General features: G+C 36.5%; 2 protein-coding genes across 2 annotated transcripts; both read right to left on the bottom strand.

Moving 5' to 3' along the window:
* Positions 1–6,228: 6,228 nt before the first annotated feature.
* Positions 6,229–9,123, bottom strand: LOC122395959 (troponin C, isoallergen Bla g 6.0201-like). Its single transcript, XM_043393971.1, has 5 exons — positions 8,991–9,123; positions 8,717–8,744; positions 8,500–8,643; positions 7,201–7,452; positions 6,229–6,511 (listed from the first exon to the last, which is right to left on the bottom strand). The coding sequence occupies exons 1-5, from the start codon at positions 8,991–8,993 to the stop codon at positions 6,477–6,479; spliced, it is 462 nt and encodes a 153-aa protein (XP_043249906.1). The 5' UTR covers positions 8,994–9,123; the 3' UTR covers positions 6,229–6,476.
* A 1,836-nt stretch (positions 9,124–10,959) lies between these two features.
* Positions 10,960–13,824, bottom strand: LOC122395958 (troponin C, isoallergen Bla g 6.0201-like). The gene is made up of 5 exons (XM_043393970.1): positions 13,711–13,824; positions 13,127–13,160; positions 12,049–12,192; positions 11,704–11,958; positions 10,960–11,618 (listed from the first exon to the last, which is right to left on the bottom strand). The coding sequence occupies exons 1-5, from the start codon at positions 13,807–13,809 to the stop codon at positions 11,593–11,595; spliced, it is 558 nt and encodes a 185-aa protein (XP_043249905.1). The 5' UTR covers positions 13,810–13,824; the 3' UTR covers positions 10,960–11,592.
* Between the last annotated feature and the right edge of the window lie 10,117 nt (positions 13,825–23,941).

The following is a 23,941-nucleotide window of genomic DNA, read 5'->3' as shown; positions in this document are numbered from 1 at the left end:
GACATCTAATAAATCGTATGATCATACGAGAGGAAGCTGCTGTTATCGCTTATGATTGTCAGCAAAAATAGCGAACGTGCCATAGACATGTCGGTGCTGGAAATGTAATCGTTACTGATATTTATTTATCAGTAACGTTTAGATTTTATTATACGTGTAATCGTAAAGTACGTATTGAAGTAGAACTTTCACCGTTGGTTGCGAATTCGAATCGATACGCTTGTTAAAGATCAAATTAAACAAACTGTAAAATGTTCTTGGCTTCTACGGAGATGAGTCGCTCTTCGACACTATTTTCTCGCACTTTACTTTAATCTAAACAGTTTCCCGTTTGGAAAGTAATGCATGGATCCGACACGAGATAAATGAGCATCTCCATTAAACACGAAACGCAGAATATAGAAGAAATGAATACTGTCTGCCTCAAAAACGACATTTCCGTAGATCGCACGTTATGAAACGAAGTTATTGATATAGAAATTAAAATGGTGTCGAAGTAATAATACATTACGGAAATGAATTGTAATTTTATACACTTTTATTCGCACATTAAATGTTTCATAGCAACGTAAAGTCATAACGTTGGATTAAATTGTACGTCCATATCGAATGCAGCTTTTGTATATCAATAATAGGTGTTCATTTATCATAAAGTTAACAGCTCACAATCGGTTTATTTCAATCAGTGCATTCAACCTATCGCGAAACTTTCACTATTCATTAGACATTTAAACACAGATGTAAAGATTGAGGTCGTTTAATAGGTCATGTTTCACGTCATTTCGGGGTATCACCTGATTCAGAACTTCGAGACTATGAATCATAAAGATTATACCTTTAGAAAAACTGGTCCTGGAGAATGAAATAACATATACTATGATGGATAAGGCTATTATATTAACGCACACAAAACACATAAAATAGTATTTTTAGAAAGGAATTGTTGCTGTCATAAACTACGTAGGGATATGAGTCAGCAATGATCGTGTACCTTAGATCAGTGGTTTCCAAACTTTTTGTACAGCAATCTAATACAAAGGAAAATTTTATTGAGCGTAATACACGGAACAATTACACAATTGTCTTTAAATTAGATGTTTCCAGTGTCACCATCTACACAATTATTTAGTTTTTAATTAAATAGAGCTCGAAAACAGCTGTAGAATTTATTGCAGGATGCCAATTATTAATTCAATGTATAATTGCACAAATATATAAATTCTTAATACGTGACTAATATTACTAAGAATTTATATATTTTCACTGTTACCATTTGTATGATTCTGTGAATATCTTAATAATTTTTGTTATTAATACAGGAGTCGAATTCCAGAATTTAATGCCGATTAAGTAAATCTTTAACGTTCGACGCGTTCATTTAATAAAATGAAAATATCGTAGTCAGAGCGATCCATGCGTGATGTTTTCCGTGTCAGAATCGCGTGGCCCTCGTATTCAGAAACAGCTCAACAAAGATAGTTTACGCTCATTGGTGAAATTACCTTGCCTCGTTCTATGCAAGTGCAAAATCGTAGCATCGATTAGCAATTAATTACAGGTGCCTCCGGTGATATGTATCGCGAAACTCAACACGCTCGTACGTATGTACTTCGGTTGCGTGACAATAAGTAATCTCCTGGAAGCGCTGCTCCTTAGTCGAAAACGCTTACGCGTATTAATTTTCCAACTGGACGGTCACCTTTTAAAACTGTATAATTTCCTACGGCTTCCTCGGAGCATAAATACAACATATAATTGGAACTTAATGTCGACTGCATTTTATATACGACAATTACAGTATCCGTGTTAGCAGTAATGATCTAAACATAATTAAAGAACATGAAATTAACAAGCCACTCTTGAAAAACGTTTACTATATTCTTTTCAATGTTTTGCAGTCTGAGTCGAGATACTTTTAACGCCCGTCTTCTGGACTTATCTTGATCACAAAATATTAATAAAGACCACATTCGCCGTAATTAATGTCACTTGTTTCCTACGACCTGGTCCGTACAATGTAGATTTTAATGGCAAGTGTGCGAGTGCCAGCTAGTCAAGCTTGACCAGTGAAAGGCGAATTTCTTTCGTTGAAAATATCACGAATTGCGTATCCAGTATCGAAATTATCCGACAAACGGGTTCGCCAATGGAAACGTAAATTAAAGAATTAATGCGACGTTCGGCAGTGCCGTGACAACGGGCGATTTTCGCGCGAGAAACTCGGTAATTATTCCTAATAGATTAATTCAATTTGCATTTATCGATTCGATCGCAGCGATTTATACGAAGTATACAAGTGTCTGAAACTTTAACTTATTACTAATCAGATATTACTAAAGATCTGCTATTTATTCAGTGCAAAATAGTTCCAAAGTACTATTTAGTAAATGATGTGGTTTTTTAAAAATTCTATTTCTTTTCCACAATTCGCATTAAAAAATTTTGAAGTTCGTTTTAATTTTAACTGAATTTAACCACACAGCAATGGAGTGCCAAGTCGACAAAGGTAAGCATTTCCGACACCTGTTCCTTTTCACCTTCCTTGTCAGACTCAGCAATTTGGCCGGAACGCAAAATGTCTGTGAGGTCGTTCTTTGTACTCGGTACAAATGGCTCGAGTGACTTTAACAGCTTTGGATCCTTGATTGAAGGCGAAGGAAAACAGCTGTCGAAAATGCTTTCTCTAAATTCAGTTAAAATTAAAATGAATTTCAAAATTTCTAAACGTAACTTGTCGAGAAAGAATAGGGTAACTATTTTAATCCTTCATCAATATTTCAATGTCTCTAAATTATTTTAATATTGCCTATTGCCTCATAAATAATTCTCCCTATCTTAGACGCGTTGTTAGCTGACATTTCAATTCTAATATCCTATATACGAACTGGATATTGATGGACAACTTGCGTAAAATAACAACCGGTCTTAATCTTTAGCCCTTTGGTGATTGTTCTATATTTCACGTAACTTCATTAGCACTAATCATAGGACGAGCCGAATTAGTATCCTCGCAGCGTCACGCATAATTATTGTGAATTATCATTTCGCAACGAACGTCTAGAAGGCTTCGTATTGTCGCCATATTTGCGTCAATCTTCCCACGAAAAGGCACTGATCAATATTTAGTTCAACTAGCACAAGCATCCTTGACGAGCAGGCACCGATTAACGTTTATTTTTACCATTTATTTTTACAATTAAATTGTGCCTTGCCACGAATTACGAGTCGTTCCTTCGAACAAGCATTGATTAACGTTTATTCTAACTAGTACAGATGACCGTGTCTCGTTGCAAGATATTCATCAATCTTTCGACCGTGTGACATTGGTGAACATTTAATTTAACAATCGCAATCGACTGTGCCTTGTTCCAAATTACACGTCAATCCTTCGACGAGCAGGTACTGATTAACATTTATTTTTACCCCAGCATGTACGTAAATTTTTATTCAAGATGGCACTGGTAAACATTTAATTTAACAATCACAGGTGACTATGCCTTGACCCAATAAGTGTATCGATCTTTTGACGGGGTGACTCTGGTCAGCATCCAATTTAACAATCACAGGTGTCTATGCCTTGATCCAATATGTGTGTCGATCTTTTGATAGGGGTGGCATTGGCCAACATCTAATTTAACAATCACTGGTAATTGTGCCTTGTCGCAACATATACGTCAATCCTTCCACAGGGAGTCACTGTCCTACATTTAATTTCACAAACACAGATTCATTCTGAATTTCGAACAGGTTTGTCCTTGCTTCGAATCCTCGTGAAAAGAAAGAATTACGAAACAAACGGACTTGCAGACTGATTTATCGCAATTATTAATCGATTGTACACGTTTTTCACAAAATATCTTTGTAATATCAAATTTAGTCTGCTGCTTCCAAATCGAAGTTTTCATTAATTTCGGAGAATAGGAAAGTGGATATGGTGTAGGAGACGAATTTGATTTTCGACAAACTATCGTATTCCCATACTCGCGGTTACGAAATTCCTAGTTTCGTTTTCTATGATAATGTTGCTGGAAAGGCACCCCAATTGGCCGAGTGTACCGAATATAGAGCTAACACTATTGGGTCCGGACTAACCATTTTCATTCGAAGTTGATTACTTGGCTACGTGGGAGTTGCCGTGATATAATGACATCTCTGGACATTTCAGATGCCCGATTTGGTATGACTTCTGTCGGTCCAATTCCGTTCGCCGAGCTGCTCGTGATTGCTCCTTTCAATCTCCGACAGGAAATTCCAATGCGAAATCTCGAACGCCGCCCGGGATACCAGATGTGGATCTAATCAAATATGAACGATGACTCGTCGACAATTTCAGAAGTGAAACCTTTGAAGTTGATTGTTGTCTTTGATACTGGATGCTCCTGGAATAAGGAGACAAATATTAGGAATGCGTTTTACTGATTGCAAGGGTAATGAAAGTTTGGTAGATAATGACAGGACACCTCTGAATTTTTAATATATCACTCAAGATATAGAATTCTTTGTAAGAAGAAATTAATTGCAGAAATTGCAATTATGTTTACATTGGCCAGGCTGTGAGGAACACGCCTACAATGTCAGGAATAGCTTGAACTATGTCACAACTGAACACTGTAATAGTTTTAACCACGAAATGGAACGAGAGAATCCCAACATTCTTGACAACGAAATTAATCACCATCAATCAAGATCCATTTCTGAAATGGTGCACATTAGGAACAAAGAGGATCGTGTCATTATCTCTCAGTTGAACAGTAAAAAATTAAGTACTTCGTATAATACCACCATTTGTTCTCTCCATAATTTCAGTTGATAATCTGCCAGTCGCCACTAGCTTCCTTATTCGTTTTGTAATGTTCACTGGCGAGAACCACGCCGCATGGTCTCGGTACAATTGTTATTCATTTATACTTTTTTCACTACGCGTTACATTTTTACGTTTTCGTATTTACACAAATATTTTAGATTGCGTACAATCACGATTTTGTTTCTTACGTAAATCACTTTTTCTTTCGGTTGTAAACATTCTGTCCTGGATTTCACGGTCACTTTATTAGCACACAAAATTAATTTTTATACGTCTCGCTTTGTCTAGTTTCCTTTGGTTGATTTCAATGCCTACTGTGCGGTCAAAGAAGAATGTTTTTTAAATTGTTTATTCGTGTCACATAGTAAAACAAATCATAAACTAAGCGAACCGTGGATTTTCGTGCTTATTTCTATTTGGCACGCTTCTAATTTGAAAATTTGGCCGGTGTATCGGGTACACAGAACATTAACTTTGTGATAGAATCGTTCGACGACAGATCGAGGAAATCATAGGGTTCGTAAATAGACACTAAAGCCAGTAACTTTTCTGTCAGTGGCACATTTTTGCGACGATTTTACGATTCTATTTCTTGATAGTACATTGACGTGCCACGTTCTTAAAATAATTATTCTGACAAGACAAATGCCGAAAGCATCGTCGAATGAAAGGCTCTCAGATGTTCCTATGCTCTCGTTGTCGCGATCGTCGAAGAAATAATTAGATCTACAAACGAGATCTACAGACTAAACAAACGGGCCTGAACAAAGAAACCAGCATTGACGCGTAGAGTAGCAGGAATTTATCAAATTAGCATACAGGTGCACTTTTCGTAAGAGTGAATGGAAAATTAAAGTTCCACTTGTAGACACGACGCGAACGAATGGCTGCCAAGAATGTTGATATTTTCTAATGTCTTATTGCACCTCGGAAGTATTTTCTTAATCGTTATTTATTGCTGAGTTTATTATTATTATCCCAGTTTGCAAGTAAATGGAACGTTAACTTTTCACGATTCATTTAAAAGACACTTATCTGGTAACTCTGGCAAGGAAACGTAGTTGCAGAAATTGTGCAAAATTGTCTATAATAACAAGTTCCTTGAATAAAGGATTCATTTTATTATGTAGATACTTATCGATAATAAATCATTCCACGTATTATTCAGACAGATTTGAAAGTTTTTAAGATCTTGGGATCGAGGAAGCAATTAATTAATTTTATTCCACATTTTCCGGTACTTTTACTATGCTGCATTGCACCGTGGATACTTTTCACTTCGCGCGGAAACGAACACTGGGTTGCCTCGATTAGGCGCCAAACCAATGCCACAATCGCGTATCAGTGTTTTCGGGGTTACAGGAAAGATGATAGTTTGTTCAATCAGTGCTTATATGGCAATTTGTTTTTATTAAGAAAAAGTCTTTTTCAAGTCAATGATCTTTTATTGAACTTCATCACCCGGAGCACAGTTTTTACGACAAAGCATTGTTGTACAGCGTTTATTTACAACGCTGATCATTCGATGAAGTAATACTAGTGCGTTTGCCGTGACAGACATCGACATTTATTGTACTCTCTGCCCTTCGTCTCTAAGAAAAGTGCAAAGAGCATTTGCGTCGATAGTGTTCAATTAGTAGCCTTTGTCCACCCAGATGATTAACCTTACGATCTAATCGTCACCTCCCGTCATGACTTCCATGAACTCTGAAACCGATCAATACGAGAATATGAAGCCACCATTAAATAAAACAGGATAAATTGCCCAACTGTTTAAGGAGAAGCATTAGATTTAAGCAGTTGCAAGATTTCAAGCCAGTCAATATTCGAAACCTTCGAACCTAACTTGAGAAATCAAGTCAACTATGGGTCTATACTTTTGGAAGTAGGTTGTTTTAATTTATAAGCAGTGAAACGTAAGAGCTTTCGTTGAATATGCCTCAAAGTGATAGCATAAACAAAACGCTAAGGATCTCAAATACAGGAGACATCGAAAGAGTGGAAAATCAATGGAAATACCAAGATCGTGCACACTGATCTCACTAACTGTGACATCATTGATAATGGAAGTTGTTAGTTATTTGGACAGATAATTGATATTGATTATAAATAGACAGTGCTATGTTTCGCGTGTTTGCCTCGAGCGACCCTGTAGGCTATCGGAAATCCGAAACGACCACAAGACGTTATTCTTCTGCTCCGAGCACGACACGTGTTAATCAATTAACGAGAACTGATAGATTGTTGGCAAGCCGCGGTAGACGTCCCCTGTAATTTCCAACGTGCAATACGACTTCCTGTGTTAGTTGTTCTTGGCACGCGGCTTCCCTGGTCGCGTTAGTAATTAGTTTGATGGACGTGTTATGAAAATTCTAGGGTACGCCGTGCAAGCTAACCGTCAAAGTCCAGAGTTCCAGAGCCGTCAGCGTCGATTTCCTCGATCATCATGTCGAGTTCTTGCGGTGTCAGTTTGTCGTCCAGTTCGTGCAAAATGTCGCGAAACACGGCGGTTGTGATGTACCCATTCCCTTCTTTGTCGTACAACCGGAACGCTTCACGCAATTCCTGTTGCATCGCTTCCGAATCCTCCTCCACCAAGAATCTAGCTGCCAGCGTACAGAACTCCTCGAATTCCAGTTGGCCGGATCCTGTGATAATTCACAAATACTTCAGAATGTAAATTTCAACGCGACGACCAATCGTGGATATTGACAAATATTTCTGGATCTAGATTTTAAAGTGATGTCCAACTGTGAACATTGAAAACTATTTCAAGATCTAAATTACAATATAAACGACCAACTGCTTGCTAAATATGATGTTTGATATGTCAAAATCAACAAAGCAACCTCAGAATTGAGACGAAAATATAATTGTTTGAAATTTATAGTTAAGAAAATAACAAATGAAACATCTGAATCACGAAATCAGAAGTGACAGAAAAAGAAGAGAAATATTGTGTGTAAATTTAAAGCTTGATTCGATATTCCATAATTTTTTCTTTATCATATTATATTTTTATTTAAATTGTAATCTTTTTAGATCTGAGAATTATTCAGACATAGTCAAAGCGTTACTAAAATTTTGCTTGCGCGAGACCAAGGTTTCCTCTTGAATTATAAAGAGAACGGTGAATGGTTTTGTTAGACCAGAATTAGAATCCAGATCTTTTACCTATTAATAGAAGACTGCACTGATCGATTGAGGCCTTCGGTCTATACACGATTATTTCATTCTAAATTTAATACCTGAAATGTTGTCAGTTATTGTACGACGCTATTTTATAAGTCTACGCGTATTTTTGTTAAAGTAAATATGCACAAAAAATGTTACACGTTCACAGAATGGACATCTTCCTGTACGATTTATTTACACTATTAAATTAACTTACCGATTCATCGTTGAAAACTTCAATTCTCAAAACATTATCTCAACAAGTACCACTATAACTTTTAATGATCGCAGTATGTTTTTTAAAAAATTTAAAAAGCAAAGTATACTTGTATCATGCTAAAAATTGTTTGAACTGCTGCTTTAAAATTTCAGAATTTTTTCGAATAAATGCAATTTAAATTTCTCACAATGTGTCATCCAGGTTTGTAAACATCACTGCACTCGCGATATTTTAACACAAGAATCGTAGTACGTGGTTCTCTTTTCCTTCGAGTTAAGCGCGAACGGGGCCATTTTCTTACCATCTTCGTCCACTTCCTGAATGATTTCCTTCAGCGTCTTCTCGCTGAGCTCGTAACCCAACATGGTCAATATGGTGCCCACCATATCTGTGCCGATGCTGCCTTTCTTATCGTGATCGAAGGCGTCGAACGCCTTCTTCAAGACTACAACGAAAGCATACGCGATAGATAATAATGTAAATTCTATATTCAAGAGAAATCGAACTGAATTACTCACGAGCAACTTGATCCTTGGTCAGGTCATCCTGAAACCATCGAAAGTAAAATTAGTGGCACCTGCAAGTTTCTATTTCACACGTGAAAACGAAACGCAAAATAATCGGAAATAACTTTAATATTAAAACTCTATTTACAAATTACAAATAATCGAGATTTGAAAATTTAATATTTACTTATTTGTTACAAAGTATTATAAATATAACGATATATATAAATTATAATTAATATAAATTGTTAACGATGTTTACGTTGTACTGTTACTTGCAACGTACCATGGTGGAGTAGTGTTAGGTGTTTACAGAAAAGTTTGACGTTAGCACACGACAGCGTCGACGTCTTATCCGGGTATGCACCGGATTCTGGCTGTGGGCTTCTGTTTTATGTGGACATTACGATGATCTTCTGGCACGTGATTGACCGGGTAATATCTACAACCTAGGAACTCTAGTGGTTTTCAAATTCATCGAGGACACTCCCCACCCAGTTTCCGCAGACGCGGAGCTTCAATTGTACGAGCTCAGAGGCAACGTACTCGATTTTAAAACTCTTCCTGTTGGCATCCTCGTCTTTTCTCTCTCGAACCGATTCGACGTTGACTGAAATGCCATTTTTCAAACTGTAAGCTATACCCTGCGAGTACCTCGAATTCCGTTTACTCAACAACCGAGACATTCCCCGCAGTAAATCTGATAGAACGAAACTTTATAAACGGAATTATTAATACAAACGCAAACCTTTTTAAATTCTTTAGAAGGTTTAATATTCTACACCATACAATGTTACCTAATGTATTAAATTTAAAGATTTCATTCGGTGAAATTTATTCTTGCCATTATGTATCGAGTAAATAGGTACTTATTCGTTAGAAATGATGATCTAATAGGCCTTTCGTGACAGATAACCATTAGGAAATTCAATTATTTAAGTACGCGTACGAATTGCTATACAATTTGCGAGCACACGCATATAATGATAACGTAACTTACGTTTCTTTTACGTGACGCAATAGTTGTGTAAGTAAATCTTCTAATTTCTCCCTCCAATAAACTTTAATTTTAATTCAGTTTCGTAAAGCGTGTGTCTATTATTTGGAATTTATTCGACGGAAAGTTACATCATCGAGTGATTGCTATATACGCTGCTGTTAAAAAGTTTGCCGCGCCTTTCGATTTTAAAAATAATCGAAACTATCTTTACGTATACATAATTTTATTGACACTATCACTAAAACATTAAGAATGTTAAATTCTCGATAATCTATCTTCATCAATTTCGAAAAAATGAAAATTTTATCGATATATTTTAGAGCTGCAGTGTAATTACAAGTAAAATGTTTCATCTCTAATAAATCTTTACTTTCGTAAAAAATTCCATTTTGCAAACATCGTTTAATTGGGTCGTTTCCGAAACTTCCGGGGTGCAATATGATTCACAATCAATATGGCGATGAATACAGTGCGACAATAGGCGAAGTTGGCTCGTCGCCGGACGTAAAGCCGCGGCTTAAGACAATACGGCGTAATAATCGCGTCTGTTGTATTCTTAGGTAGCTAATTATAAGCTCATAAAATCTAGCACCAGCTATTATATCTAGGAGATATTAAAATTCATTACGATATATTGCACGTTGTCCTTTCTTACAACGTATTGTTAACTTTCTGCTGAATAGCTACCACCCATTAGAATCTAGAATCTATACAACGATGATTCGTAGATTGTAGTATTATTTTACGTGTTTTTAATATGATAACACGTGTTGTCTTTGAAGTGCATGTAACTCTTCATTGAAAGTTATAGCTATACTATAGATACTTATTCCATCGTGAAAATATTATTTACTAATTCTGAGTAATATAATAAAAATTGTAGGTAACTTGAGTACAAATATAACTTTAGCAGGTACAAAAGCAGTTTGAAATTTTTTTTAAATTAATTGAACCGCTTTATTTACTATTTCTTCATTTCTTAATTCAAGCAATTTAATATAAAACTATTTCTTGTTACATGTTTAACTCATTGTTGAGTTATTATATTTACACTCAAAAGATATTGGACAAAGTAAATGGTGTGGAAATGAAAGCGCAAAGGAGTTTATGTGTAATATTTTAAGGATAAATAATATACACACAGCAGATTATATTTAAATTAATTTTGTACATTTCTTTACATGATATTTGCTATTAATGGAATCATATATAAAGAATTAAAGGGTGGATATACGCAATAACGTACACAAACTGGTTTTGCTATTTTTTTTTACACTTTATTACTTTTTTGTTGACATTAAGTCACGTTGATCGTATCGTGGTCACAGTTATTTTACAATATAATTTCTTACGAGTATTATCACTGTTACAAACGATTGCATACGTCGTCGGCAAAGCATGATATTTACAATTACGATGATTCACATTTTCAATCAGAAAATATCTCTTCTATTTTAACAGATATTCGAGCTCGAGCAGAATTCACCATAGTACTGAATTTTGCGCGAACCAGGAAGAGATAAGTTCGAGGAAAGAAAACAATCGTAACGTGGAAACGTAAATCTATATCGATCGATATAAACCAGTTTCTGGGAACAATATTATCTAGAATATCGAGTATAAGTTAATTACGGCATAGATAGAAATACATTTTAGCCGATTGTGATTCCAAAAGCGACGGACCGGCAAAAATACATTCTCAGCTATATCCACGTTGCTCGTTCGCCTCCCTAGCAGAAATCACCTACGAACCTTTAACTTCATACTTTGCCAACGACACGTACATGCATCTTCAATAAATTGCAGTCTCCACGTGTGAAACGGGCGGCTCCGTTGCTCGTGGACGTGGCCGACACGAGGGACCGCCGCTTCGTGCCAAGTTGATAATTTAGCCTGTCATGACCTCCATGAATTCTGCAACGCGAATCCGTAGGTTTCTGTATCTCGTGGATATCCAACGAAAACGATCGATCGGTTCGATCGACAACAACGCGCGTACCTTCGAAATCGAGTGTGCCAGATCCATCAGTGTCCACCTCCTCGATGATCATGTCTAGTTCCTCCGGGGACAGTGCGTCGTCCAATTCGTGAAGAATGTCTCTGAACACTTCGGTGGTGATGTAACCGTTCCCTTCCTTATCGTACAGACGGAAAGCTTCTCTTAGTTCTTGCTGCATCGCCTCGGTGTCGGTGTCCTCTTCCATGAACCGGGAAGCTAGACCGCAGAACTCGTGGAAATTTAGTTCTCCGGATCCTGGAAAGCACGAAATCTCGCAGGATTCTATGACGATTTCTTCCTAAACTAAAATGTTCTCGAAACTCTGTAGGGCTTGTTCTGGCATACCGAACGGGTCGAATTCAGAAATGACGTTGTTCAATTGCTCTGACGGGATCTTCATTCCCATCATCGACAGAATGGTGCCGGCCATGTCGGTTTTGATGGACTCCTTTTTATCGGGATCGAAAGCATCGAAACCCATCTTCAATTCTAGGCGTGAAAAATTAATTGAAAAGCTTTTCTTCTTAGACAAACGAGAGTATAATGTTAGGAGAGACCCGTTCAAAGTTACTATAGCGTCTGAAACGAGTGCCCACTTTTGTGAAAAAGTATCAAATTAAAACAGTCAAATTTCATGTGGTGCTTCAGGTTAAAATATAAATAGTAGCAAGGATAGTACTGTTAAGAACCCCTAACTGGTTTAAAAGCGAAACATTACTGTATAATTTAAATATAGTACGCTGTCAAATATTCAAATGTCTTTTTAATTATTCTAAATTATGTTGGATATGATAAATGACATGCATGTATATTTTTCTGACGTTTACAAGTCCTTCATAAACATGTACTATCGAAATGTTTTAGTATAAGCAAAAACTAAATCTATATTGAACGTTGATATTTTTCTTGCAAATGATCACCAAATACAAAAAGAAATGTTTGATATGCACGGAGTCTTATGTGGATATTCTAACAGAAAATTGGATTATATTTAGTCTTCTGTAGAAGTCTATTTCTCGTATAGAGACGTTGGGCCATTTTACATGATATTTATCAAACATAAAATCTAAGATTTCGAGTTCTTTGTTGTAGTTTGTAAGCAACAATTTCAATAATTATTAATTTTAGTTGTCAAGAGTTCTGTCGAGCATCTAGTTTACCCGTCTGGTCCACAAACTTTAGCCCTCACCCTTAATACACACCCTTATCGGCCAAAAATGTAATTTTTGTTGCTCATTTTGGAAACTTTATTACAGAATAAGTTCGGTAAAATAAATAACGACTTCATATTTTATGGATAAGCGTTTCGTTTCACTGTTTGCAATTAGGATACCTACTTTGGGCAGGTCTCTCCTAATTCTAGTTTTATTGATACAGGAAATCATAATGGTGCAGAATAATCTACTGTACAGTGAGTACTCACGCCCAATTTGGTCTTTGCTCAGCTGAATGTCATCCTGCAAAAGACGAGTCAAACGTTATTTCATTTCGATCGTACGTATCAACACTAGAACTAGCGAAGTGGTCAAAATGACCCATTCGTAATTTCTCATAAAATTTGTTACAATTTACTCGACTGGATTTTTTCTTCAAGTATCTATCGTTTTAATTTCTTTGGTGCAAATAAATACACCATAACTGTCGTTAGTTCTAGCGTCAATCCACTTTTAATGAAACACGAATAACATCGTTCGATAGAAGCGCCGAAGGAATACAGTATATTCCTGCATTGACTTGGAAGGATCTTAATTATTTATCATTTTACATAATTACGTGTTCGAATAAAACGACTTTTTCATGTATCCGTGAAGCACTGAATTTACTTTAACACTTTGCAGAATTCGGTGTTTCGCGCGAGACCGTTTTCTGCGCTTCGAGTATCGAGTATGGGGGATAATTACCATTGCGATATTAACAAATGTTTTCGTTCGAACTAATCACAATATCACGGCAAATAAACTTTAACAGTTCCCGTCGGAGCAATCGGTTCGTAACAACTTACTGTACCGATGAAAATGTCACACTGAGGCTTAGTAAACTAATTAGTAGAGCTGCATAGACGCAACCCTGCATTCTTATTAGCGTCGACATGTAATCGCCAATCATTTGTCATCTCGCAGGCACTATAAAAAGATTCTTAATCGGGACCCTTTCATGGTACACACTTTACGAAACCCTCGTTCCGTTGTCGCAAGAACTGAATGGTCGATACTGTTTTCTACGTTTCGATCGACGATTCTGTTTTACTATACAACATCTTACACATAGTCATATTCGTATGAATTTTTATTTAGAGTATCCACCCAATCTTATAACTGCTCTGTGTATGTATTACAGAGTGTGTTATCGAATAAATAAATAAATAACACTCGAGTAAGATTCCCATTCTATATTCGTGTCACGAATCGAATAATTTATTCGTCAATCGTATTAATGTAGTCGTGGTTCGATTATTGTGCAATCAGGTATGGATAAAATTTGTCTAATGTGAAAAGAAAAAAAAAATGAAACGTATTAAATAGACTAATTGAATATTTTGAACGATGCGACATCGCACACATATGCAAAGTGTGATAGTGAATATGTTAAGAATTATCAGAATACAGAAACATGTTTGGTACATTAGATACTGTGTTGACATTGTATCCTGACAGGTACAATGTATCCGTTAATATTTAAATCAAGATCTTAATCCTGTACAAAATCTGTACATCGTCCCTTAATAACATAAACAATGGGGGTGCACGGTAGTCTGAAACTCGAAGTCGAACCGTCAAGAACGCGATAGTCTCTTTGACTGAAAAAATTAATTCCCAAGGTTAGAAGTTGAAGAAAATAAATCTAGATAGGTATCTTGAATTTTATCGAGACTGTAAAAATAATTTCCATGACAAATTGTAGATATGCTAGTTTCCAAATGTCTAAAAAGAAAGTTTCGTTTTTCTGGACAATTTGAGGGGTTTGGTCTAACAATCGACGCGTTAAAGAACATAATATCGAAGGATCAGTGTGATACTTAGAAGCATAATTAATATACGACTTGGGGCAAGCGTTTGTGGCGCGACGACAGCACGTCGATTTACTGGAAACGAAGACCGTGAAAACCAATATGGAATGACAATTGCATCATGCCGGGGTCGGAGATCGGTAGACCGCTTTGCTGCAAAGTGGGAAATGGGAACGAGTTGTGTCGCGAGTTGCATCATCAGGCAATGTCAAGCTCACGCAAATCCGGAACTGCGATTGGCAGCGTCCGTAAAAAGCCAGTGACGCGTCTCCGCGTATAGCCGGTCATTTCCACTGCACGCGGCGGGCGAGCGTGAAAACGGTTATACTGATTGCGGCGGATCCAACAGTACAGCAGTTTGATATTGGCATTGCGTCCTTTTAGAGAATTGCAGTGGTTTGCCAGTCGCTCGCACGTGCAAAAACTCTCGGCTGGCAGCCGCCTCTGAGGACGAGACGCGGAGCTGAGTGACCTCCTTAGCCAATCGAACAGAGCTTCGACATTAGAGGCGAACCACTGACCTAATCGTCAAAAATAAACGGCAGTAGGGGAGGAGCTGACCAGTGAAAACAATCAACAGTCGAAGCCACTAACTTCGCGATCACACGTGATACCATTATATTAACCCTTTCGATAACTATAAGCCGATATATCCGCGTTCGCGATCTTGCCAGAAATATCCTGCCGCCCGTAAGGCACCTTACGTCTGTTTGTTCAGCTTTCGAAGTGCAAATTTAGGTACAGCCACAGTATTCTCAAGCGATCTTGGCAGAGAATGGTTGCCTAATGCATACCGATCGCTCAAATCATACCTTCTCAATTTTTCTTTATTTTTACCATACAGAAGCAGAATCTATCTGGGAATGTATAAAATAAGAAACGAGAGGTGTGAACCAAAAAATTCTGCGGACGATACTTTCTTTCGCAAGCTAGGAACGTTTTAAAGGACTAGGTACGGGTCGATGTAATTTTTTATCATAATTATGTAGCTTTTGAAAATATAACTTTGTTACTTCACACGTCTTTTTTAATGCAGATCGATTCATCGTAGAATGTTTTAATGTTTAAATGTATTATGATTCTTAAATTGTATCAGAGCCATCGTAAATCATCACTTGCTTCCTCTACGATAAACTACGCAAACAAAACATAATCCAGTGCATAACACGTGCATTACTAAAGTTTAAGAGAACTATTATTGATGTCCTAGTAGCGAATTACAAAATGAAGTTTTGTAATTATATTTAGTACATTATTTTAACAAATAATAGTAAAACAATCACCATGAATCTACGTTCCCCCTGATTCCGTTTTCAGACAACTTCAGAAGTCTTAAAATTCATATAAAAACATGTCTTTAAGATAATCTCATGATACAATATAATGTGATGGACAAGGAAACCAAAATATTAAATATTTCTTTACAACAACGGGCATATAGAAAACAGTGCTGATATCTAGGGATTCCTTTATAAAATAACACACGAGAATGTTATAATTGACCATCATTCAGAAAACATAAACTTTTATAACAGTCGTCTTTTCGAGCAAGCTGGTCAATCGATAGAATGATACTAATACAGCCTGAATTGATATTTAACCAGCTCTGGAAAATCAATAAAAATTCTTTTCCAGTATTTAAATTTAATAGAATACATAAGAATAGCAATATATAAGGTATATCATTAAAACAAGAAATATTTTATAATTTTGAACATACAAATTATCTATTGACCCTTGGTTTCTAATCGTTTTGCATCAGTTATTCTAACTGCAAACAGATATGTTATCGAATATCATAAAACGTACTACGAATAGTTTCAAATGTAACCTCGTATGTATTAAATATATTTAACGTCGTGACACATAGCGCCTACATCGAAAGGACTTATTTCTGTTTATTTACCTTTTCCTAGGGTCTAGGCTTTCATAGTACACTTGATCGTTGAAACTGACATTGATACCCGTGCCTTTGGGCCGTCGGCCAGATTTAATAAGATTTAGGCCGATGAGACAAGAATTATTTATTTTCCCGTTGCAAAATATACGACGCGACGTGTGCAATTTGTTATAAACGATTTCGTAGCCGTCGTTTAATTATTGCAAAAGATACTGTTTACGAACCAAACGAAATCCCACGTAGAAATAAATCATGACAGAGTTTGCATCCAGATATATTTAGGACATCTACTATTTTACTAAACAAATGTTGCATTTACTATTTTACTAAATAAACGTTTAGATATAGTTCCCGGAGTCACCGTTCTTTAGAGGAAGAGGCTGCTCTGAAATCATTGATTTCTTACGAGCTCGATACTTCAGTTCGTATAATATCAAGTCCCATAAGATAAAATGTGTATGTTCTGCCATAGACGAGGTACACAACTACTTATGGACTTTCATGATTCAAGCTCACTATCATACTAGAATCAATGTGTTAGGGAAAAGACTGTAGAATTGAGGAATCGCGAGTCAAAATTGTAGAAATTCCAATAGTTAATTAAATTTATCATCATCATTATCATCGACATTCACATAGCACCAATTTCTAAATACATCAACTGCGTAACAAAATTGTATAATTCATAAAAATTGTACGATTTAACTTCAACATTGTGAAAACAGAAACATATATTATTTCAGGTTTGAAATGTAGTATTCAACAGTAAAAATACGAAAAAGAACAACTGTCGACTCCTTGTAATAAATACAAAACAAACCCTAAGTGGAACATTCTTCATATCCTAACACCAATTTATAAGATACAAAATGAAAAAGAGCAGCCTTGTGCATTCGTATTACATAAATGAAGAGCATCGCTATCTATAATGATCCAGTACACATGTCACAGGTTGCGGAGATACACACCTGATTCAGCCAACACAGTTGATTCGTGATTTCTGAAGACTACTCTGAAAAGCGAACGCGAAAAAAACAATCGCAACACTAAAGCCAATCGCGATAAAATTCAAATCATTGGCAAATTGCAACGCGTTTAGTATTCATATTTCGCAACGCTACTGCAAACCGAGATTGATGTTTACACGCAACGCTACTCTGAAATGCAAACACGAAAAATCGTTCGCAACGCTAAAGTTAACTATAAAACTAATTATTTGCAAAATAATCTAGACAAACAACGCGAATAACATTAATTCTTCGCAACGCTAATAGCAAACCGTTAACAAATTCTTACTCGCGACACTACTCTGAAAGCAAACGCGAAAATATTCCTCGTTCGCAACGCTAAAAGTAATCGCGATAAGTTCAAATTATTCGCAATGCTATCTTCAAACGAAACACGATCATTCGTATATCGCAACACTAATGCAAACCGCGATTTGCCCCGAAATGCTGGTTGTGGTGGTACAAGTACCATCTGAAAAACTACAAATAACTACTACAAGTACTACAACTACACACAAATACAGTGACAAAGTAGTAACAGAAAATGACTTTCCATCCTTATTCGAAGATAAAGATGAAGAGCCATTTGTTGCAGCCCACTCTTGAGACAATTTGTCAGGGCCTCTTCGACTCCATCGAGTCTCTTCTTTCTTCGACGGTCCTGCCAAAGCCTGAAACTTAAACCTACGCTCGAGATTCCGTGCAATACACAGTCCTCCAAGGATTTTGCGAATCGTTATCGGAACAGGTGTGGAAAAACTCGAGCGGGACGAACGTTTCGGGGAACCTACCGCGAACGAACGCGAACGCGAAGAGCGACTGTAAAGTCGCGCGATTCCAAGAATCGAAAGTAAAACCAAAACAAACGGTACAATCCGTTTGGATCGGCTAACGTTTCGATTCTTCAAATCGAACTACAGGTACAGGGCCTGTAATAGCCCTCCCCTGACCCTACCTACTTATGTCTAAACACACACGCCAGAAAGTAAGTTACCTACCTACCTAATCCTATATTTAAAAAATAACAAAAGGCATTCTCTCAAACACACACTCCACGGTTCTCATACAAAATGTTCGGGCGCGGCCTAAACTAGGGAGGACGCCCCGAGGTTCCTCCGACACCCGAACATTGCAAACTTTCACACTCTAAGGTACGTACCATTTGCTGAAATCGGCTGACAAAAACTAGTGTTCATTGCGTATGCCTATTATATGTATAATGTTTTAATATATGTAATATAGACTTTAATAAAATATAATATATGCAAAATTGAGAAGTTAATTAAGCATTTTATAATATTACAGGCGTGTATGTAATATCAACCATTGCCAAATAAATGGTAAATAGAAATTTGAAATTACTATTATGATTAATAAGAATCTAGTGTTACAAAGTTCTGAACCACAAAATAATGAACTATCCAAACGACGCACAACCACAGCCTAACCACACACACACACATGTGAAAGTACGTCGTGCACGATACACTAGCAATGTCAGCCGCACACATGTAGATTGTTATTACAATTCTTACAGTCTAAATCATCGTGTCCATTGCCTTTGCTCCCCCACGTAGCACCTGGGTACGTAGATGAGTTCAGGCAACAAACACGGAAAATTATGCTGAAAATCCTCAACTAGAAAGACTGATTAGGAAATAATAACGAGATAATATTACTTTTTTTTGTTTTTTTTCGTATTTTATTCTCAATTGCAATGAATGGACTTTTTATTTGTAATAAATGAAGAGCAAAAATTTAGTGTATATTAATATGAAAAAATGTTAGTATTAAAGAACATTTCTATGATCAAAATTTAATTATTTAAAAGAAAAAACTTTAATGAAGACTTTAAGACAAACTAAATTACTTTGGAAAAAGATAATTCTTTGAAGTAAAATTGAATCATTAATTAAAATATTTAGCTACCCTTGGGTCGATTTCATTGTCGAAGTGATTTATTTAAAAGATGAGAATAGTAAATAATGCATGCTACTTCAACATGGAAATCTACCTGCCGCGAACTGCCTTCCTGTATATGAAATGCAACATCATATTTTTAAACGACTAACAAATGCATGTAGTATCTTCGAAAGACAGTCATCAAATTATATTCTAACATGAAATAAGAAAAATATAAAGAACGATCAATACAATATGTATTGATATAATAATAAATATAATAAAAAGTAAAAAACATCCAATTTCCTCATAGTTACTGTTCATCTTTTAACATTACTCAGTTACATGCTCATATTAATTTAATATGCAGCATTTATCATATTAAAACACGCGAGATACATGAAGGCCCTAGCCTGAGCTAAATAATAAAAAAGTACAAGTTACTACTCACGGGTATGATTCATACCCGCGGTCACTGTATTCGTCAAAGATTGCACGTATACAACTGGTCACCCGCGTCGATTAGGACCTTTTTGTCCTACGACGTGATTGGGGACCAGAGGAATAAAAATTGGCATGCAACTCACCAACTGTAGAATGCAAGCACCCAGGCGACGAGGTTGGCCAGCAGGAGTCATCGGCGAAGTCAGCGACGTAGTCAGCAGCAAACTCATGCAAGAGGTTCCCTGGATCCCCAAGTACGTACGTCGCTGGGCTGCCAAGATCCTGTAAAAAGAAGCAGCAACTATAACACCTTATTTGTTAAATTATTGAGATTTTAATTTTAATACAAAACGTTCTGCTAATATTGAAAATATCGTGTAGCAAGATTAGAAACAAAGAATTTTTTTTTAAACGTACACGGAACGAAGTACGAAGATACTTACAATCTTTGCTCGTGGGCATCACAAAATAGTCCTGTTCAGTGATGCACTGTCTCTACTATCGCGATTCATAGAGTAAAGAGAGCCCCGATGCTCGCAACAAAATATACGAGTGCGCAATAAAGACAGACACGACCTCCTCGTGTCCCTAAGATCGAAACGATAATCTACTCGAAGCTACTATGCTGCGAAAAACAAGATACTATACTACGGAACAACCACTGATTCTACCGACCGCTTTGCGCGCGGTCATAAAAATTTCTGGAAAAAAAAACTCAGGTTAAAAATAAGAAATAATTAAGTAGATCAGCAGATCGGTCTATTTATCGATTTAGTATCAAATTTAATCGATAAAAAGGTAAAAATATGGACACATATATAGGTACATACTCACTTGTTATCATAAAGTAGATTTCATCCATATTGGATTTCCACTTTTCAATTTCCTAGCAACATGGCGTCCATGGCATGCCGGTAGCATCCCTTCCAGTCGAATTGCAGCAAAGTCTGTAACAGAAATAAAACAAAAATTACGATCGAGTGCGTTAAAATAATGTATCTATACCTTAATTAAACATCGTCCGAGACCGAAATATGGTCTATGAATTGATAATTATATTTACAGATGTCATAATTGATGCCGATCAGATATATAAGAGAACGCGCAAAACTGACTCGACTTTTTTCGCGATTCCAGTTGAATTTCTAATAGAAGCGTGTTAATATTACATAAAAGCACCAACAGAGTGCAACGGAGTGTATATCGAGCGATTCGGGACACTAAGATGATAATAATGAAAAAATACTTATCTAATTAGACGCGAATCTGTCAACGCACCTAACCACACCAATTTTTCCAGACGAATGACGAGCAGAAAGCAGAATGGCCGTTAACTGATGAGCTTGACGGGCGGGGAGTGGGGCGCTGTGGTCACGTATCCGTCTCGACTCTCGATGTGTATTTTGAAAGGAAAGGTTAAACCTTATATTTCGAATAATTGAAAACAAATAAACTAAATACGGAAAATAAATAAAATAAATACAAAAAGATACCAAACAAACAATTAATTAATGTTTTATTGTTTTTATATTCTTATGACGTCACAATGAATAACAGCCAATCACAGGCGCTGCTTAAACATCGAATATCGATCTGTTACGCGACACATAAGTTACTAGATCGATTGAAATATATTAATTATAATCATAGAAACATGTAATATATAAATATTGATTTTCAGCGTAAATTTCAATCTGCTTCACAGTTTCTTCTGTTTCTACTAAATTTTCTAAAGATATTTGTTTTAATTGTCACTAGATTTACATACCAAAACTTGATCCAGTTATGGTAAGGAATCTGGTACAGGCATAGACGAAGGGTAAAGTAGACGTCACACGCAAAATTTTGTACGTAGCACACGGATTAAGGGAACAGATAATGCATAGTGAAACATGTAAAGCTATACTTTTTCGGGACACACGGACGAGGATTTCGTGAGCCCAGCTCCAAGGTGAAGTCGAGAGTCCGGTGGTCGAGAATATAAACACAACCTAACCGAGCGTGGAAAAATAACAAGCGTATCAGATGTCAGACCCTGGCTTGCGAATGCTAGCATTGGTAAGAATAAAATTACTTTTACAAAATACTGTAAAATACAAAAGAAATAAATACAGATAAGTAATAGACTACGACAGTATTTAGTGAGAGTCAGAGTCCTATGACGCAAAGAAATACCATCATGAAAAATTAATGTGTTTCTATATTCTATATGTATATATATTATTTGTCTATTGTTGCTGCATTTACAAAATTTGTATAAAAAACATTGATTAAAATAGAGATAATTAATCTATTTCAATCGATTTAATTACTTATGTATCGCGTAACAGATCGATATTTTTGTATTTATTTTATTTATTTTCCGTATTTAGTTTATTTGTTTTCAATTATTCGAAATATAAGGTTTAACCTTTCCTTTCAAAATACACATCGAGAGTCGAGACGGATACGTGACCACAGCGCCCCACTCCCCGCCCGTCAAGCTCATCAGTTAACGGCCATTCTGCTTTCTGCTCGTCATTCGTCTGGAAAAATTGGTGTGGTTAGGTGCGTTGACAGATTCGCGTCTAATTAGATAAGTATTTTTTCATTATTATCATCTTAGTGTCCCGAATCGCTCGATATACACTCCGTTGCACTCTGTTGGTGCTTTTATGTAATATTAACACGCTTCTATTAGAAATTCAACTGGAATCGCGAAAAAAGTCGAGTCAGTTTTGCGCGTTCTCTTATATATCTGATCGGCATCAATTATGACATCTGTAAATATAATTATCAATTCATAGACCATATTTCGGTCTCGGACGATGTTTAATTAAGGTATAGATACATTATTTTAACGCACTCGATCGTAATTTTTGTTTTATTTCTGTTACAGACTTTGCTGCAATTCGACTGGAAGGGATGCTACCGGCATGCCATGGACGCCATGTTGCTAGGAAATTGAAAAGTGGAAATCCAATATGGATGAAATCTACTTTATGATAACAAGTGAGTATGTACCTATATATGTGTCCATATTTTTACCTTTTTATCGATTAAATTTGATACTAAATCGATAAATAGACCGATCTGCTGATCTACTTAATTATTTCTTATTTTTAACCTGAGTTTTTTTTTCCAGAAATTTTTATGACCGCGCGCAAAGCGGTCGGTAGAATCAGTGGTTGTTCCGTAGTATAGTATCTTGTTTTTCGCAGCATAGTAGCTTCGAGTAGATTATCGTTTCGATCTTAGGGACACGAGGAGGTCGTGTCTGTCTTTATTGCGCACTCGTATATTTTGTTGCGAGCATCGGGGCTCTCTTTACTCTATGAATCGCGATAGTAGAGACAGTGCATCACTGAACAGGACTATTTTGTGATGCCCACGAGCAAAGATTGTAAGTATCTTCGTACTTCGTTCCGTGTACGTTTAAAAAAAAATTCTTTGTTTCTAATCTTGCTACACGATATTTTCAATATTAGCAGAACGTTTTGTATTAAAATTAAAATCTCAATAATTTAACAAATAAGGTGTTATAGTTGCTGCTTCTTTTTACAGGATCTTGGCAGCCCAGCGACGTACGTACTTGGGGATCCAGGGAACCTCTTGCATGAGTTTGCTGCTGACTACGTCGCTGACTTCGCCGATGACTCCTGCTGGCCAACCTCGTCGCCTGGGTGCTTGCATTCTACAGTTGGTGAGTTGCATGCCAATTTTTATTCCTCTGGTCCCCAATCACGTCGTAGGACAAAAAGGTCCTAATCGACGCGGGTGACCAGTTGTATACGTGCAATCTTTGACGAATACAGTGACCGCGGGTATGAATCATACCCGTGAGTAGTAACTTGTACTTTTTTATTATTTAGCTCAGGCTAGGGCCTTCATGTATCTCGCGTGTTTTAATATGATAAATGCTGCATATTAAATTAATATGAGCATGTAACTGAGTAATGTTAAAAGATGAACAGTAACTATGAGGAAATTGGATGTTTT

Source organism: Colletes gigas, unplaced genomic scaffold, assembly GCF_013123115.1.
Source record: "Colletes gigas isolate AHSC1104 unplaced genomic scaffold, ASM1312311v1 Colletes_gigas_Sc00006, whole genome shotgun sequence".
NCBI classification, from domain to species: Eukaryota; Metazoa; Arthropoda; class Insecta; order Hymenoptera; family Colletidae; genus Colletes; species Colletes gigas.
The sequence above is the reverse complement of the archived record's forward strand: the minus strand, read 5'-3'. Positions and strand labels throughout refer to the sequence as shown.